This window comes from Nicotiana sylvestris, chromosome 7 (assembly GCF_000393655.2).
Source record: "Nicotiana sylvestris chromosome 7, ASM39365v2, whole genome shotgun sequence".
NCBI classification, from domain to species: domain Eukaryota; kingdom Viridiplantae; phylum Streptophyta; class Magnoliopsida; order Solanales; family Solanaceae; genus Nicotiana; species Nicotiana sylvestris.
The window spans coordinates 7,351,300-7,368,783 of record NC_091063.1 but is presented as its reverse complement, the minus strand read 5'-3'; the positions used below and the strand labels follow the sequence as shown (position 1 = coordinate 7,368,783).

General features: G+C 41.0%; 1 protein-coding gene across 1 annotated transcript; it reads right to left on the bottom strand.

Annotated features, from left to right (window-relative positions):
- Nucleotides 1-9,083: 9,083 nt before the first annotated feature.
- On the bottom strand, nucleotides 9,084-14,052 carry LOC138872712 (protein MAIN-LIKE 2-like). The gene is made up of 3 exons (XM_070151124.1): nucleotides 13,976-14,052; nucleotides 13,347-13,686; nucleotides 9,084-9,266 (listed from the first exon to the last, which is right to left on the bottom strand). Exons 1-3 carry the CDS (start codon nucleotides 14,050-14,052, stop codon nucleotides 9,084-9,086), a joined length of 600 nt encoding a protein of 199 aa, XP_070007225.1.
- Nucleotides 14,053-17,484: the final 3,432 nt, after the last annotated feature.

Sequence of the window (17,484 nt, the reverse complement as noted above, 5' to 3'; positions counted from 1 at the left end):
GTGAAAGGTTGTTAATTAATTTCATGAGTGATTTGTCACTTGTGTGGTTAACTTTGGGGATCCATTTGGCTAAGTAAGTTATTTGTCGGGCCTGGTGTTGGGTCATATGTGTTGTTGGACCTAGGCATCGGATTCAGGAAGATTCTACTATCCTTGTGAGCCTGAGATTTGGGTCTGTTGGTTGGTGAGGCTGCTAAAGGCCCAGAAATTTACTAGGTTATATTTATAGCGGGCCTATACTGTTAGATGGGTGTGTTTGTTTCAGCCTGTTTTTTGTCATCTTTGAGTTTGTATTATTCCATTTTGGTCTTGTAACTTGTAATAACAAATAATTAGGGGCATTAGTGAAGTTGGGGAATAAGTGTGCTTCATTCTTGCACAAAGGGGTAGAGAACATGCCTATAAGGTCTGCGTGATTTATTTGCTACCTTGTTTAATTTGCTCTGCTTCTGCACACTAGTAGAAATCGTGCTTATAAGAAATCACACACTTCACTTAACTTGTCTAATACTTGTACATTATTCGAAGCATGATTGTCTGACTGAATATCTTACTTACTCCCATGTCTACTTCTATGTGATTATTATATAGCATGCCTATAGTGTTGTAATAATATATACCTTTGTTAATGCTCATCTAGACCATGACTATAAGGCCTTATGAGATGACCAGCCGCATCATCATGCCACATATGTGCCATTTGACATATATTAATGTCATGTGGAAGCTTGCATAAGAAGAAAGCTAGCATTTGTGAGAAGATTCTAGAGATGTATGGACATTTCCTTAGGAAGAACCTAGATCCTTATGGATTTGCTAAGAAAGTCCTTGGAATATTCTAGGTTTGTAGAGAGTTCTAGAGAAAGACCTTATCGTGTAAGTATTAAGGACTTGTCTAACAATTAATATTTACACACTAGCCCCTAGGAGACTAGTATATAAAGAGGGGCCATTCATTTGTAATTCATCAAGCAAACAATTCAAGTTCTCTCTAATACGAAGCTTCCTTTAACAATTCTCTTGTGTTATTTCTATCATTCTCTTAGCAATCTTGAGTGTAGTAAGGTTGACTTGGCATAACAAGAACGTGAGCAAGTTGTGCAAGATCGTGAGCGAATTGTAAAGTCCCACACATGTACTTAGTTAACAACTAAGGACGTGACAACGTGGTATCAGAGCGAAGGTTGCAACTAAGGGAATGGCCAACGAGGGAGAAATTACGCTGCCAACACCCAAGCCAACGTCATCCAGGATTCTGATGACAGGAAGGGCCGCAACAAAAAGAGGAATGCCACCAACAAGAGCCAGGAGGTGCCGTCCAAGATTGTGCCAAATGAGAGGCTTACATCCCAAGAACCATCTGAAACTAAGGTGAGCAAGGATGAAATGGAGGTCCTCCCCGAAGATGTCTCGCTCGGTAAAGAGTGGGTGATGAAGATGAATGCGGGGATGGATGTCATGAAGATCTTTGGCCAATGCTTGGGGAAGGTGGCATTCTTGAGGGGCACACTATTGAAGAGATTGAGAGTATCCGAAATGACTTGGAGGGACGTAAACATACCCTAAGGCAAACAATCATTGCCTTAGAGTGTAGACTCATGGAGGTTTTAAGTACTATTGATTCTATGAAGACAAAGATGGAGTCACTCGAGGAGAATGTCGATGCTGGCATGACTGAGGTGGCCAACAATGTTGTGGTAATGAAGGAGACCAAGATCGAGGCTCCCAAACCCCCAGTGTTCAAAGGTGTTCGTGATGCACAAGAAGTGGAAAACTTCCTTTGGCACTTGGAGAACTACTTTAGGCATGGGAAAGTGAGGGACGGCAAGTCCAAGATCAACACTGCCGTGTTATATCTATCAGAGACTGCCATGCAATGGTGGATAAGGAAGATGGCCGACGTGGATAAAGGTCTATGTACTATTAGCACATGGGACCAGTTCAAAGCCGAGTTCAAGCGACAGTTCTTTCCAAAAAATGTCTTGTACGAGGCAAAGTGCAAGCTTCGGGAGTTGAAGCAAACAGAGAGCATACGTGACTATATCAAGGAGTTCACTAGCTTTATGTTTCAAATCCCCAACCTGACCAATGATGACTTGTTGTTCCACTTCATGTACGAGTTGCAAAATTTGGCTAAGCAAGAGTTGCAATGCCGGCAAGTCGCGGATATAGACCAAGCCATAGTGGAGGCTAAATCATTGATGTATTTCAGGCATGACAAGCACAACAAAGGCAAAGGCAAGGAGTCAAAAGTTAACAATGTCAAAGGTGGGGGAGACCATGGCAAAGGCAAGGAGATACAACAACAATACTCCAAGACTCAAGATTCCAAAAAGTTGAGTGGTCGTCAGGGCTACGCCGAGAAGAAGGCACAGGTGGAGAAGAAGGGGTGCTACATATGCGGAGGGCTGCACGGATTTAGGAATTGTTTCGACCTAAAGAGCCTCAATGCCATAGTTTATGAACGAAAAGAGCAGCCGCAATGAGAGAGTTCGGGAACTGCACAGCTAGGTATGATCGAATTATGTGGTGCTACCACAAAGCAATCTATCCAACCTACCGAGAATGGCAACCAGTACGTGGATCTCACCATCAACAACAAGCCCACTCATGCAATAGTAGATACTGGAGCAACCCATAATTTCGTGACTGAGGCTGCCGCAAAGAGATTAGAATTGAAGCTTTCTCCAACCAACTCTCGTGTCAAGACCGTGAATGTCGAGGTACAAAATGCTCGTGGGGTATCTAATGGAGTTGGTGTCAAATTGGTAACTAGAAAGGTATGACAAACTTTACCGTAACCGCTATGGATATCTTTGACATCATATTGGGGCAAGAGTTCCTTAGACATTATCATACTTTGATCGACCCCTACCTTCAATATCTCTTGGTTATGGAGAGAGAAGGATCGTGCATGGTACCTACAGTGACTATGCCACACAGACAGATCCAAGCACAACTCTCAGCTATGCAGGTTGTCAAGGGGATCAAGAAGGGGGAGCTGACATTCGTGGCAATCATTGCAAGTCTAGAGGAAGACAAGAATTTTCAAGAGATAGTGTCGCTTTACATAGAGAAGTTGCTTGAGTAAAACAAAGATGACATGCCCGAGGAGTTGCCTAAGCACTTGCCGCTTAGGCGAGAGGTGGATCACAAGATTGAGTTGGATCCAGGGGCTAAACCACCCGCATTTGCCCCATATCGTATGGCACCGCCCGAGCTAGAGGAGCTCAAGAAATAATTGAAAGAGCTGCTAGATGCTGATCATATTCGCCCATCAAATGCACCTTTTGGCGTACTAGTATTGTTCCAGAAGAAGAAGTATGGATCGTTGCATTTGTGCATAGACTACCGAGTACTTAATAAGGTCACAGTGAAGAATAAGTACCCGATCCCGCTCATTGCTGACTTGTTCAATGGACTTGGGCAAGCCAAGTACTTTACCAAGGTAGATCTTCTAAAGGGCTACAACCAGGTTCGTATTACGGAAGGGATGAGCCAAAGACAACATGTGTGATGATATATGGAGCCTTTGAGTGGTTGGTGATGCCCTTCGGCTTAACCAGTGCACCGGCCACATTTTGCACCCTTATGAACAAGATTTTCCATCCCTACCTTGATCAGTTTGTGATAGTCTACCTAGACGACATAGTCATCTACAACAACAACTTGGAGGAGCATATGGAGCACTTAAGGAAGGTTTTCCAAGTCTTGCGGGAGAATGAGTTATACATCAAGATGGAGAAATGTGAGTTCGCACAATCAAAGGTGCACTTCTTGGGCCATGTCATTAGCAATGGTGAGCTACGCATGGACGAGGCTAATGTACATGTTATCTAAGAGTGGGAGGCACCTACAAAGGTAACAGAGTTGAGATCCTTCATTGGCCTTGTTAACTACTATCGTCGGTTCATCAGTGGCTACTCAGCAAAGGCCGCACCATTGACTGAACTGCTGAAAAAGAACAAGCCATGGGTCTGGACGGAGCATTGTCAAAAGGCGTTTGAAAACCTTAAGGCAACCGTAATAGAGGATCCAGTCTTGGCGTTACCTGACTTTGCCAAGACATTTGAGGTGCACACAGATGCCTCAGACTTCGCTATTAGGGGTGTCCTGATGCAAGATAAGCATCCCATAGTGCTTAAGAGTTGAAAGTTAAATGAGACAGAGCGGCGTTACACAGTGCAAGAGAAGGAAATGACTATCATTGTGCATTGCCTTCATACATGGCGACATTATCTGCTCGAGTCGAGGTTCGTGGTCAAGACCGGCAATGTGGCTACTAGCTACTTTCAGATGGAGTTCGAAACCTAAATGGCAACTTTTTGGACTCAAAACACATTTCTACAGTGTACAAAAGTTACTTTTCTACCTAAAACACGATATTATATTGCGTTTTACTTTAACAAAATTTTAGCCGTTAAAGTAAAGCGTAGTATAATACCGCATTTTACATATAGCGCAGTATTTTGCTACGTTTTACTTCTTTTTTGGGCCCACCAATAAGTGTTCTACGGTTAACTGACATAACAATAATTCAAATATATAAAGCGCGGTATTATAATGCATTTTACATAAAAAATTCTACACCCCGAGCTAGGGCTTGCCTTATTTAAAGGCGTTAGGATTTTATGAAAATTCATTCAAAACTTACCTTCAAACTTCTGTTCATACTCTTCTCGTTATCAAGCATTTTTATAATGTGTAAAGAGCCAAAAATAAGGGTTTCATTATATTAGGGTGGGTGGGGTGGGGGTGAGGTTGTAATGGAGAATAACTGTGTGAGGTATAATTCACCTCCACAGTGTCATGTTAAATTGCCGCTTACAATGGAGTACGATAAATTGGTATCGTTGTTACGTAAAAAAATGAGTGTGAGGAAATGTTAGGTGAACCTTAAAGTAACCGGTAGATTTCCGTATTCTATGACTCCGCATGGGTTTGCTTATTATTCTGAGTTTAACATCGAAGATGATAAAACTCTTAGAGATTTTTTGCTGATTCCGGATGAATACAGGGGATTTATTATAATAAAATTGTTTGAAATGTACGTCAAGGTTGAAGACGTTCCCAATAATGAGGTTGTGCATAGTAGGGATAACCCCCAGTCATTGGGTGGTTATTTTGGAGCAGTTTTTGCTGGCCAGATTCCTAATAAAGAGCTTGCCTTGATTTAAACTTATCACCACCGATGAATGAGCAGCGAGGAAATAATTTTTCGACTTTATATAATCCACAAAACGACTGGTAAACTTCAATTTTTCTACGCTTTAGCGATGTTTATTTTATGTTTGAATTGGATTTGTATTAACACTCATATTTTTTTAGGGGTACCGCCTGGATATGAATTTTACTAGTTATGACCCTGCTCTTAGTTGAAATATGCACAGTTCTGGCGTGTTGGACCATGGTGGTCCATCCGGGAGTCATTACCAACAAGAAAATATCCATCATGGAACGTCAACACAGTACGACTTGTAAGTGAAGTGATATAGTTATATGTAAAGTATTTATCAATTTGAGAACCTTATCATTTTGTTCTTTTTGTGCAGTAAAAACAAGCAACTTGATGTTCCTGACCTCACACAGTTACCCGTAGAAGACGTATTCACTCATGATTTGGCAGATGCGCAGAGTTAGGATGATGATAGTGATTATGACAACAATGCCGATGAGTCCGGAGATGACATACCTTTCCCTGATAAGGGTGATGATGATGAGGAAGTTAATGTCAAACCTGAGCTGACGAGGGAGCATGCTCCTCCTCTTTACGTTAGACCAAGAGTGTACGAGTCCCACCTTGAGCGAAATATTCCCTACCTTGATAATTTGCTGAGTATGCCAGATGTGGATGCCCTTATAAGGGATGCTGATGAATTTCAGTCAGCAATATGGGATGAGTCTAGACCAGCGGTGCTGGCAAAGGGCATGTATTTTCCCGATAAATCTCGCCTAATCAGGGCTGTAAAAATCTACAGCGTAAGAGAGTGCCGTGAGACAACGGTAAAGGAGTCAACTACGGAGGTTTACAAGGTTGTATGTCGTAGAGACTTTATGGGTTGTCATTGGATGTTGCGTGCCAGCAAGAAGAAATTAGGGTCGTGGAAAGTGGGTAAATATATTAGCACCCACAGATGTGAAATGGATACATTCAATGAGAATCACTTCAACTTGGATGTAAACTTGATTTCTCTTGTCTTGATTTCATACTTGGAAGTGTACATTAGGTTCAAGATCAAAGAGTGTATTACAGCCATCCACCAGGAGTATGGGTGACTATAACAAAAAGAAAGGCATATCTCGGGCGCAAACATATTTTTGAAATTATTTATGGTAATTGGGATAAGTCATTTTCATCTCTACCTAGGTACATAGCCGCACTGAAGTACTTTAACCCCGGGACTGTTGTTGAATGGAGGCGTGAGCGGAGTCCGGAAAGACCGGAATATATTTTCAACTATGTGTTCTGGTCATTTAAACCAACAATTGATGGTTTTGTGCATTGTCGTCCGGTTCCACTAGCTTTTGCCATTTGTGCCAATGAAAGCGAAGAGATGTGGACGCTTTTTTTGGACCACTTGAAGCAGCACATTGTCAAACAGCGTTCAGGTATTTGTCTAATATCTGATCAACATGGTAGTATTTTAAGTTTTGTACAGTATTTTCCTTAATGGCAGGAACCCTATGCATAGCACCGTTACTGTGTGAGGCACCTGAAGGCCAATTTCCAAAAGAAATATCACGACAAGGCCTTGCATGATTTAATGTGGATGGCTGCAACTGAGCACCAGCAGTGCAAATTCATGAGACGCATGGAAGCGATTCGGTAGTTAGATCTACGAGCCTATACTTAGCTAATGGGATATGAGCTTCACATGTGGACATTGCATGATGATGGTGGCAGACGATGGGGAGCCCTGACTACAAATGTGTTGGATTCATTCAACGGCTTATTGAAGTCTGCATGTGGATTGCCCGTCACTTCCATGGTCCGAAAGACATTCAAATAGATTGCGGAGAGGTTTGTTGAAAGGCATAGAGCTGCATCGGAATTGATGGACAGGGGTGTTCAATTTATGCCAATACCGATGAGAAGATTTGAAAAGTACAGGAGGCGAGCACATTGACATTCATATTTACAGTACGATCACGACCGGGGTGTTTTTGAAGTTTGCACCGCTATCCGCGGACATTGGGGGAATAATCTACAGACGGTGAATGAAGCTAGCAGGTTGTGTTCATATGGGAAATGGACCATCTACCACATGTCGTGCGCACATGCCATGAAGTGCTTTCAATAAGTTGGTTTAGGGGTTACCAACTATGTTGATAGGCAATACAATGTTGTTGCATACGTAAACACATATAGTGGGCAGTTGCAGCCATTGGGTGTTGAGCATTATTGGCCGCCAGAACCATTTAAAATGGTGTGTAATAAGGACTATTTACGCAAGCTGCAAGTGTAAAAAAGAATGTGTATACGAAACCAAATGGATGTTGGCGATACCGTTTATGTGCGTAAATGTGGCATATGATCGCAAACAGTACACAACCATCGTAAATGTCCTTCAGATGGTGTAGGTGGTAGTGGTAATCCAGCTCCTGGTGCAAGTTCGTCAAATGTACCCAACTATCAAGGATACACCTAGTGTTTTGTTTTCGTAATATTTTTTTGTAATAAGTGTCTGTACTTGTGTATGTTGCAATATCTATCAAATAAAATTATGTTCCACAATCTTGTTACATCTTATTTTTTAACATGACCTTTTGAATTGGGATAATGATATGGTAATTCCAACATTCAACTTATTGGTGTTAGTAAATAAGACAAATATAAAGATTGAAATTTCATAACATAATATTCGAAGAGATAAAAGCACAACAACCATAACTAAAGCAACATACATGAAAATAAAAGATAATAAAGGATAAATCAAGACATTGCTGTTTCGTTTCAGAAAATTGAATATGTATAGCGCGGTACAATACTATGTTTTGTGTGTTGTTTTGTCGTTCTGTAAAGCTAAACCGACTGCGCAAAAGCTGTTTCGTTTCAGAAAAATTGAATATATATATAACGCGATACAATACTACATTTTGTGTGTTGTCTTGTCGTTCTGTAAAGCTAAACCGACTGCGCAAAAGCTGTTTTGTTTCAGAAAAATTGAATATGTATAGCACAGTACAATACTACGTTTTGTGTATTGTCTTGTCATTATGTAAAACTGAACCGACTGCGCAAAAGCTGTTTTGTTTCAGAAAAATTGAATATGTATAGCGCGGTACAATAATACGTTTTGTGTATTGTCTTGTCATTATGTAAAACTGAACCGACTGCGCAAACGCTGTTTCGTTTAAGAAAAATTGAATATGTATAGCGCGGTACAATACTACGTTTTGTGTGTTCTCTTGCCTATAAATAACGGGTGCATTGTATTTTCTACGCTTAACAATAACCAATAGCAAATATTTCCATAAAAGTAATGTTTTTATTTACGCTTTAGCAAATGTCTCAACCCCTTTATGTCCCAAGGTGCGAGTGCGGCTAAAAATGCATGATGCACGATTGTTGGGAAGAAGCTGGACGCCGCTATTGGGCGTGTATGGACAAGTTTTATATGGTTCCCAACGAACCTATTTGCAATTTTGAGGTATGGATTGATGAACCCTATCATCAGGAATACTACAAAGACAAGTTGTACTCTCTTCATTGTTTGTATTTGAAGCAGTGGGAAAGAAAGCGACAATCCAAACGAGAAGTTGCGGAGTTGAAGGAGAAACCCATGGAGGTGGAAGAAGAAAAAAAATAAGCTGGAAGACAAATTTAAGTGGTTGGAGTAGAGAATACTAGGAGATCGTCACTAAACACTGACATGTGCGTGTTGAGCGTAGTAGTGTATCTTTATGTTTCCCGTGTCATGTGTTTTCATTAGTTGTACTGAATTTATGTTATGTTAGGTTTGCTATGTTTGTGTTTGTGTTGTAGTGTTAAAATAAAACTGTTGTTCAAATTGTATTAAAATAAAATTGTTGTTAAAATAAAATTCTTTCCATTATTTACATAAAATACAAAAAAATAATAATTAATATGTCCCACAGCCTATGTGCTTCAATGCAGCTGCTGGCCTGAGGCGCATCCCCTGTCGCCCGGGTATACTATCAGGATCATCCTCATCATGTTGCCTCTTTATGTGAGGATGCGCTGCAACATGATTGTCAGTAGAGCTGGCATGATCAGTAGAAGGGGTCGTCGGTCCGTCAGCAACCTACAAAACAATTAGTAAGCTTAGTATATGAAGATGTATATTAGTAATGTACGTGTTAAGTCAAAACTATTTTCTTACCATGGTCTCGTCGGGTTCCTGAATATAAGCATTCGTGGTGTCCTCAACATCGCATAAAGTGGGCTCCGTGATGGGCTAGGACGAAGCCTTAATAAGAAAATTAAAAATTATTTTATGGCAAATCATTAAAGAAAAAAAAAATACAAACATACCTGCGCCTGTGATAGATCCGCCGCAACTACTGGGGATGAGCCAAAACTCAACATGCGCCCACCATCCACGTCTCGGGTCGGTCGATCCTCAGCTGCGGTAGATGGGCCTGAAAATAACTACTCTACATCTCCGTCGAATGTACCTGTGATCAATAATAGATCTGACGCAGTGACCTGCGATGCTGGCAGCTCTAGTTGAAGGCTACGACGGCATGCTGCTGGAAGGCTCGTCTTACTAAGGGATGTAACCTGGTTGATCATCTCCAAGATCTTCATCAGGTGCCTCAACAGGTGCCTCAACGCCCCCTTGCTGGGGACCACCTCCTAGCCATACCCCACGACCCCGTGGGGTACACCTGCCTTGTGGGACAACCCTGCCTCGTAGGGCAGCCCTAGCTCATGCCCGTCCTCCCGGGCATGCGATAGGCCTACCCCGATTGTGGTGCTCTGGCGCCACATACTTAGTAGCGTGATCTAACCTCTCGTCCTCTCTGGCTCGCTGTAGTGTCCGGAGAGCCAACTCTACCACCTGCCGGCCATACTCAGTGACTGTAGGATTGTCGGCATGCTGCTACATCTGCAATCCCAATCGGTAGAATAAATGATGACTGATAGCCTGCACAACATTTAAAATATTAATTACAAAATGCTATATCACAGTTATAAGGATGGGTTCCAAAAAAAACATACCAGTGCCCTGTGCCTCTCGGCGTATGATTTGTACCGACCGCCAGCTTGATGAACAGGGTTCCCGATCATCAGTCGGGTAACGCGGCGGTACCAGGACATATAAATCTCAATAGTCGACGCCTGGATCTGTGAAGGTGGGGGCGGAATTAGGTCCTCTCGATGGTCCCAAGTATAGACCTGCGCCTCTAGCCATGCTACAAATGCGTCGTCCGCCCTCGAACGATCATCCCGCTGATAATGTGTAGCCTCCCATATAGGTTACCTTGATATAGTTTACAGATGGTCAAACTGGTGAAGTACCTGCTCTTTGGCATGATGCTCCACAATATTGAGTCACATTAGCGAGACGGAAGTGCTCCAAATCAGCCAGCCAACTAAGCAATAATCGGGCTGGCCAGCTATCAAGTCGCTGCTGTATGGCGTCCAGATGAACTATCAAATAATAACATAAAAGTGAGTATGTGCAACACATGTGAATTTATAACAAGTAAGTTTAGGTACATATTTACCTGTGCGGCCTCCAGCATATCCAACACATCCCTGACAAGGGGGAGATTATGATGAGCATCAATGGCTCGGTAATTGTAAGGCCCCGTGAAAATTTCTACTCAAAACCCAAAGCTCGTAGTGCCAAATTAGGTAATGTGTTAGAGATTGGATTGATCTGTGCATTAAAAAGTTAAGGAACAATATTTTCCAGAAAAGTGTGTTTCTGCGGTCCATTATGCGATCGCATAATAGCTATGCGAACTGCATAGTCACCGCAGAGTCAGATAGTTTGATGGTTAATTTGAGGTCAACTATGCGGCCAATTATGCGATCGCATAATCGATATGCAGGCTGCATAGTCATCGCATAATTCCCTTGGAATTTTTGTGAGGGGCAGTTCTATAGTGCATTATGCGACCGCAGAACAGATGTGTCGACCGCATTTCTATCGCATACCCGGGCAGTTTGTTCAGGTTTTTGGGGTCATTTTGCGGTCCATTTTGCAGGCAGCATGTCCATTATGTGATTGCATATGCGATCGCAGATCGTGTCGGGGCTCCTATTTTCTATCTTTTAAAAACCGACCACATCCCATTAAAAACACCCCGTTAGACCACTTTTAAGATATTCTTCTGCAAAAAGAGTGAGAAGGGGAAGTTCTAGAGGGAGAGGGTGATCTTCATCAAATCCCCACTCAATTCTTGCCTAAACCCTTGAAGATTATCAAATAAAATTTGCTAGGCCTTCACCCCAAGAGGTAAGAACTTGAACCCTACCTTTGGTTTCGAAATTTACACTAGAATGAGTAATTAGCTTGGGGGTTCATGGGTATAAGAATGGATTTTCTTGCATGCATAAAAGACAATAGGGTATGGGGAGGTTGTGAACTAAAAAGATAGCAATTGGGGTGTAAAATGATAGAAATCTCTCACAAAAGGGTCCTAAAATCACTGTGCACACTTAGTGCTTGATAATTTACTTAAATGAGCTAGAATCTTATTCATGTCTCTAATTCTTGGTTCAATTTGTAACTTTCATAAAAATAGATCGAAGTTGCTAGGAAATTCCGAAATTTATTATAAGGATTTAAGGAAAGCTCTATTGAGGTATATATGGCTAAAAACCCCTCCTCTTAGAAATTGAGCCTCCATGGTGCCGTGCAAAAGTTGTAAGTCCGAAATTTGATTGATGTAGTACTTGTTATGTCAAATGAATTAATGTTGTGAAAATATATGTGGAAGGTGCTTCTCTATGTGTTTAATATGTTATTCTTTGTAAATTGAGGATGTGTGGGAACATGAGCTATGTGTTAAATGCCTAAATGTCAAGTCAAGGTTACATTGTGATTAATATGCCGAACTAGATGAATTCCTCTCTATGGTTATAACCTAAATTGCTTTTGTATGTGCCTATGATCTTAAATGGCAAGGTTATTGTTGAAAATAGGAACAATGTGAAACGTGACTTATGGAATGTGGTAATTGTGGCCCAAGTGCTGATGAACTAATACATGTAAAACCAAAGATTGAAGTGAGATGATTAACGGAAAAGGTAACGTCTTGGTGAGACGGCTTAGACGATCGGGCCGTGATCGGACACCATGTTATACACACATGGTGGTAATGTATTGATAATTGAAATTGGAAAGTGATGATGAAATAAGGGTAACGTCTTGGTAAGATGGCTTAGCCGATCGGGCCGTGATCGGACTCCGATCAAGGAAGCTGTGGTATTATGGATGACGATGCAACAATATGGGATTCCCCAACCTAAAATTTCGGAAACTATGTGAAAACTATGTGAACCTTGTATATTACTGACGTGGTGTTTGTTTGAAGCTTTGTAGTCCTTATGATTTCGTTTTACTCTTGTATGATTGTTCTTTCTAACAGGATGATGTTTAGTTATACATACTAGTACTATTCCATGGTACTAACGTCCCTTTTGCCGGAGGCGCTATATTTTGAATGAATATAGGTGGCTCCATAGCGGACAGTGCCGATCGCGCGTAGTAGAGTATCCTGCTCTCAAAGTCTTGGTTAGCCCCCCTACCCCTTTCTCCTCTAAGGGGTTATGTTTTACATCTTTTGTTATAGACTTTTCTACTTTTGAGTTATAGTTGGGGCCTTGTTGCCGACGTTGTCTTTTGTATTCTTTGAAGTTCTGTAGACGTTTGTGTGGGTTATGTTCGGATGTCGGATGGGATAATATACTGTGTAGTAATTCTAAACTCTAGTTCTTCTAAACTGTAACTGTATGAAATCTAAAAAAACTTAACCACAACTTAAGGTTCGTGATATGAAGATGAATTAACAAGGTTGAATGTACGATACTGCTATTGTTTAAATAAACAAAAGCATGGTTTTCTTATTCGTATTGAGCTGGGTAGAAAGTGTTAAAAAGGCTTGCTCAGTTGGGTTCACTCGATTGAGCGTTGGTCGCGCCTCCCGAGGTTGGGGCGTGACAGTAATTTCCATGCCGGAGAACCCACCTCCTAGCTAGAGGGAGAAATGGAGGTGCTACATCCGAAGGTAATGGTGGTAGAGGTAGTTGCAACGGCAAGAACCGCTCTGAGACCCAAACCTAACATACAAGGTCGACATAAAATTTAAGAGTCATTTTGACTAATAGAATTGGAAGTAATGAACAGAGTATTCGAATATGTTGTCACCTGTAGAAGTGGCAGAAAACCACATACGTCGCTCTGGGTGCCCATGCTAGCCCGACACATACTCCTGTACAGGTAAGCGAGAACAACAGCACCCCAGTTATACTGGGGTAACTCATCTAGCTGTTGAAGATGATGTAGAAATTGCATACTCACTGGATTTCCCGAAGTGTTTGGGAACAAGACACCCCCAAAAAGAAGGAGCAACGCCAACCTCGTATACCGGTGAATATGTAGAACATTTGTCTCGCCGATGATGTGGGGGTGCAATTCCTCCAAATGCTGTCTAATAGCTGTCACAGAAATGGGACTGCCCCCTGAAGCTGCAGCGTCACCCTGTGGCCTGAAACCAGTGAACTACTGCAGCAAGTCCAAATACTGGGCACGCGTCATAGATCTCATATATTGAGCCAGTGCAACAGCCAGTCCATCAGCAGACAGCCCATATAAAACCTGAACAACCTGAAGCGTGATGATGGTCTCGCCAATGGGCAGGTGGAAAGTGTGCGTCTATGGTCTCCACCGCTCTATCAACGCCGTGATCAGAGACCAGTCGAGCTGCAGCCGCCCAATCTCAAAAATCCTATAGAAGCTCGTATCACATAGGCGCTGAACTACGCGGGAATGGAAACCTCTCTCCCTCATAAAGTCCCACACATCGTCCACTCTCCTGGCCTAGAGAGTCTGCTCCACTAGCTCTCCCTCCCATACGTAAGCGGACCTATGGTCACCATGTAACACTAATATCTCATCCGAGAAAGGTCCAGGATGCACAGGCGGCACGTCCATGTCGTCTATTGTAAATTAAACAATATTAATTATGTATTAATTTTATAAATTAAATATTTAATTATTTAATTGGAGAGACAGTAGCACCAAGCTATCCTGAATTCTTATGTGTGTCAATTTCAATATTTTTAGAATTTTGTTAGTTTTATAAATTAAATATTTAATTATTTAATTGGACAGAGTATATATCTATGGGTTCCAGGCTCAATATTTGAGGCCCAGTAGCACCAAGCTATCCTGAATTCTTATGTGTGTCAATTTCAATATTTTTAGAATTTTATTTGTTTTATAAATTAAATATTTAATTATTTAATTGGACGGAGTAGATATCAATGGATTCCAAGCTCGATATTTGAGGCCCAGTAGCACCATGCGATCCTGAATTCTTATGTGTGTCAATTTCAATATTTTTAGAATTTTGTTAGTTTTATAAATTAAATATTTAATTATTTAATTGGATAGAGTATATATCTATGGGTTCCAAGATCGATATTTGAGGCCCAGTAGCACCAAACTATCCTGAATTCTTATGTGTGTCAATTTCAATATTTTTAGAATTTTGTTTGTGTTATAATAATTAATATTTAATTATTTAATTGGACAGAGTATATATCTTGGGTTCCAGCTCGATATTTGAGGCCCAGTAGCACCAAGCTATCTTGAATTCGTAAATTTATACGGGGCGCCCTATTTGGTCGCCCCCATTTAACCTATACCCATTTTTTTGAAAACTTTTAACTTGTACCCACTTTTTAAACAACTTCAGCCCCCTTTCTCCTCCTTCGTTTTCTTCTTTCTTCTTCTACAACGATGACTTAAACGTGCTCTCTTTGATTAATGAAGCTAAAGCAAATATACTAAGGACTTCCACTTGGATTATTATAACATAAGTATTAGAGCAAAGATAAAAAAAAAGCAATAATTGTGAGTAGTTTTGTTATTAAATTGCAGCGTTGAATTTCCAGGGAAAACTAATAGCCCACCATGGACTGGACTATGCCGTGTAAATAGCCTTGACTATTCTACTGGTTATCATTGAATTTTGCATTTGCACTTGTGAAGACAAAAATATGGATTAAATTTAACAAGGATAGGACAAACGCGGTTTTAGTTAAGAATTGAATAATTATAAGAACTTCAGCTCTAGAGCTGAAGTTCGCGAGTTACAAAACAAAAACTTCAGCTCTAGAGCTGAAGCTCGCTAGTTACAAAAACAAATACTTTAGCTCTAGAGCTGAAGTTCGCCAGTTACAAAACAAAAACACAAAAACAAAAACTTCGGCTCTAGAGCTGTTACAACCCATATTCACGTATGTTAGCTCATGCCATAAGGTAGTTAACGCAAATCCATGAAGATATTATCTTTAAGATGATAAGAAGTTAATTCTATTGGTCTTAAATGATACAAAGGTGAATAAAGGTGGTTAACAAGTATTAGAAGTTAAATGAATCAAGGATGTTATCAGCCGTATTTTCGGATAAACCTAGAGGTGCTTAATACACTCAAGAGGTAGTGTTTTAAGGTATTTGAATCATATAATATCCGTATTATAAGTCTTGAAGTCAAACGAGTTATGAGACAAAAGTCGACAAAAGTTGTCACAACTTAGGCTCATAATTTTACTTAAATATTAGGTCAAATGTTACTAAGCTTTTCTCCCAATTTACTTAGAATTATGGGGTAATCTACCCACAAAATTAAATATCTATGAGTCTAGTTTCCAACTCATTAAACCGTTCATCGATATGATCTCGGAGTAGAGAGATATTCGCGTTTTCGTGAGACTGCGCGAAGCACCTCTCTATGGGGCCCACTTAGGCAGTTTAAGAAATTTGGGTATATATATGATGCCTCCAACCCTTTTTAAGTCTATTTTTCATGATATTCAGACCTTAGAACCCTAGGAACATCCTCTCAAGGTTATCTCAAGATTCAAGACCCAAACAAAGGGTAAACAACACAAATCAAGTATCGGGAATCCCGTGGCGCTAGTAAGTTTCTTTTTCTTCTTGTTTTTGCTCATTTTTGTGTTGTTCCAGCTCGTGTGGGAGGTTGTTTTAAAAGGTTTATATTCTATAAATACTCCCTCAAGTTCTTATTCCAACCGTGTCTAGTAGAGTCTTGATTATGGATGTGTAGCGCGCCACATTTATAATCAGGAGGCTACATGACATCTAGGTTTGTTACCTTCTTCATGAATTTAGATCGTGCGTAGAGCTGAGTCATAAGTGTTCGTCTCTAATATTCACCTTGTTTTCTTTCAGTGATGCCTTCGACTAAGAAGCAAACGATTAGTAGAAAACTTGATACAACAGCAGGAGAGGGTGCCAGTCAGGTGCCCCAAGCCAGAGCAGGACAAAGTGAGGCTCAGAGTGAGATGCCCTCTCATACCTCATCTACACTGTCTCCTCCAGAGGATATTAGGAGGCACCCAATACCTCCAGTTCCTCCGTCTGGCACTACAGACCAGGATATGCGGAGTGCTTTACAGTTGTTGACTAGCTAGGTAGCTGCTCAGGCGTAGAGGCAGAATACAGGTGCTGCTGATAAACCAGTTAGTACGAGAGTTCGTGATTTTATTAATTTAGACCCTCCAGTGTTTACCGGATCAGACCCCAAGGAGGACTCGCAGACTTTTATTGACCAGGTTCATCGTACACTGCGGGTTATGCATGCTAGTGATATGGAGGCAGTAGAGTTGGCTTCTTATCGGTTACGAGATTTAGCGGTTTTCTGGTATGATAGTTGTCACACCTCCTTTTTACCTGCGCCCGCAGGGGTACAAGAGAGTTTTTCCAATTAAAGGACAATCGAAACAGGATTTATTTATTTATTTCAGAGTCGCCACTTGGGAGATTTATGGTGTCCCAAGTCACCGGTTGAATCCCGAATCGAGGAAAAGAATGACTCTGTTTAACAGTTTGCGCACCAGAAATCCGGATAAGGAATTCTGTTAACCCGGGAGAAGGTGTTAGGCATTCCCAAGTTCCGTGGTTCTAGCACGGTCGCTCAACTGTCATATTCGGCTTCATTATCTGATTTTATACAATTATGAACCTATGTGCAAATTTTAACTGTTTACCGCTTTTGTTATTATTTATTCAAAGAATTGCAACGTTGTGAGAGTGCATCTCGAATTGCGCCACATAAATGTACCCGCAATTTTCGATACGTTCCAACTTCGTTGAGATTTGGATTTGGGTCACATAAATGTGCACCCGAGTTTAGGAAGATAACATTATTAAATACGCGCCTAAAAATACTAACGCGTTATTATTTTGAGAAAAGACGTAAAGTTCGTTATGCGGCCTGTCTCGAAATCTAAGTAATTAATATATATACAATCGTGAG

Excerpts from the sequence above, each read along its gene's own strand:
- LOC138872712 (XM_070151124.1), bottom strand. The coding sequence starts at position 14,052 with ATGGGAGGGAGAGCTAGTGGAGCAGACTCTCTAGGCCAGGAGAGTGGA. Across the intron at positions 13,687-13,975 it reads GGACTTTATGAGGGAGAGAG|GCCACAGGGTGACGCTGCAG; the intron begins GTTTCCATTCCC and ends CACTGGTTTCAG. Across the intron at positions 9,267-13,346 it reads GTTTTCTGCCACTTCTACAG|GTTGCTGACGGACCGACGAC; the intron begins GTGACAACATAT and ends ATTGTTTTGTAG.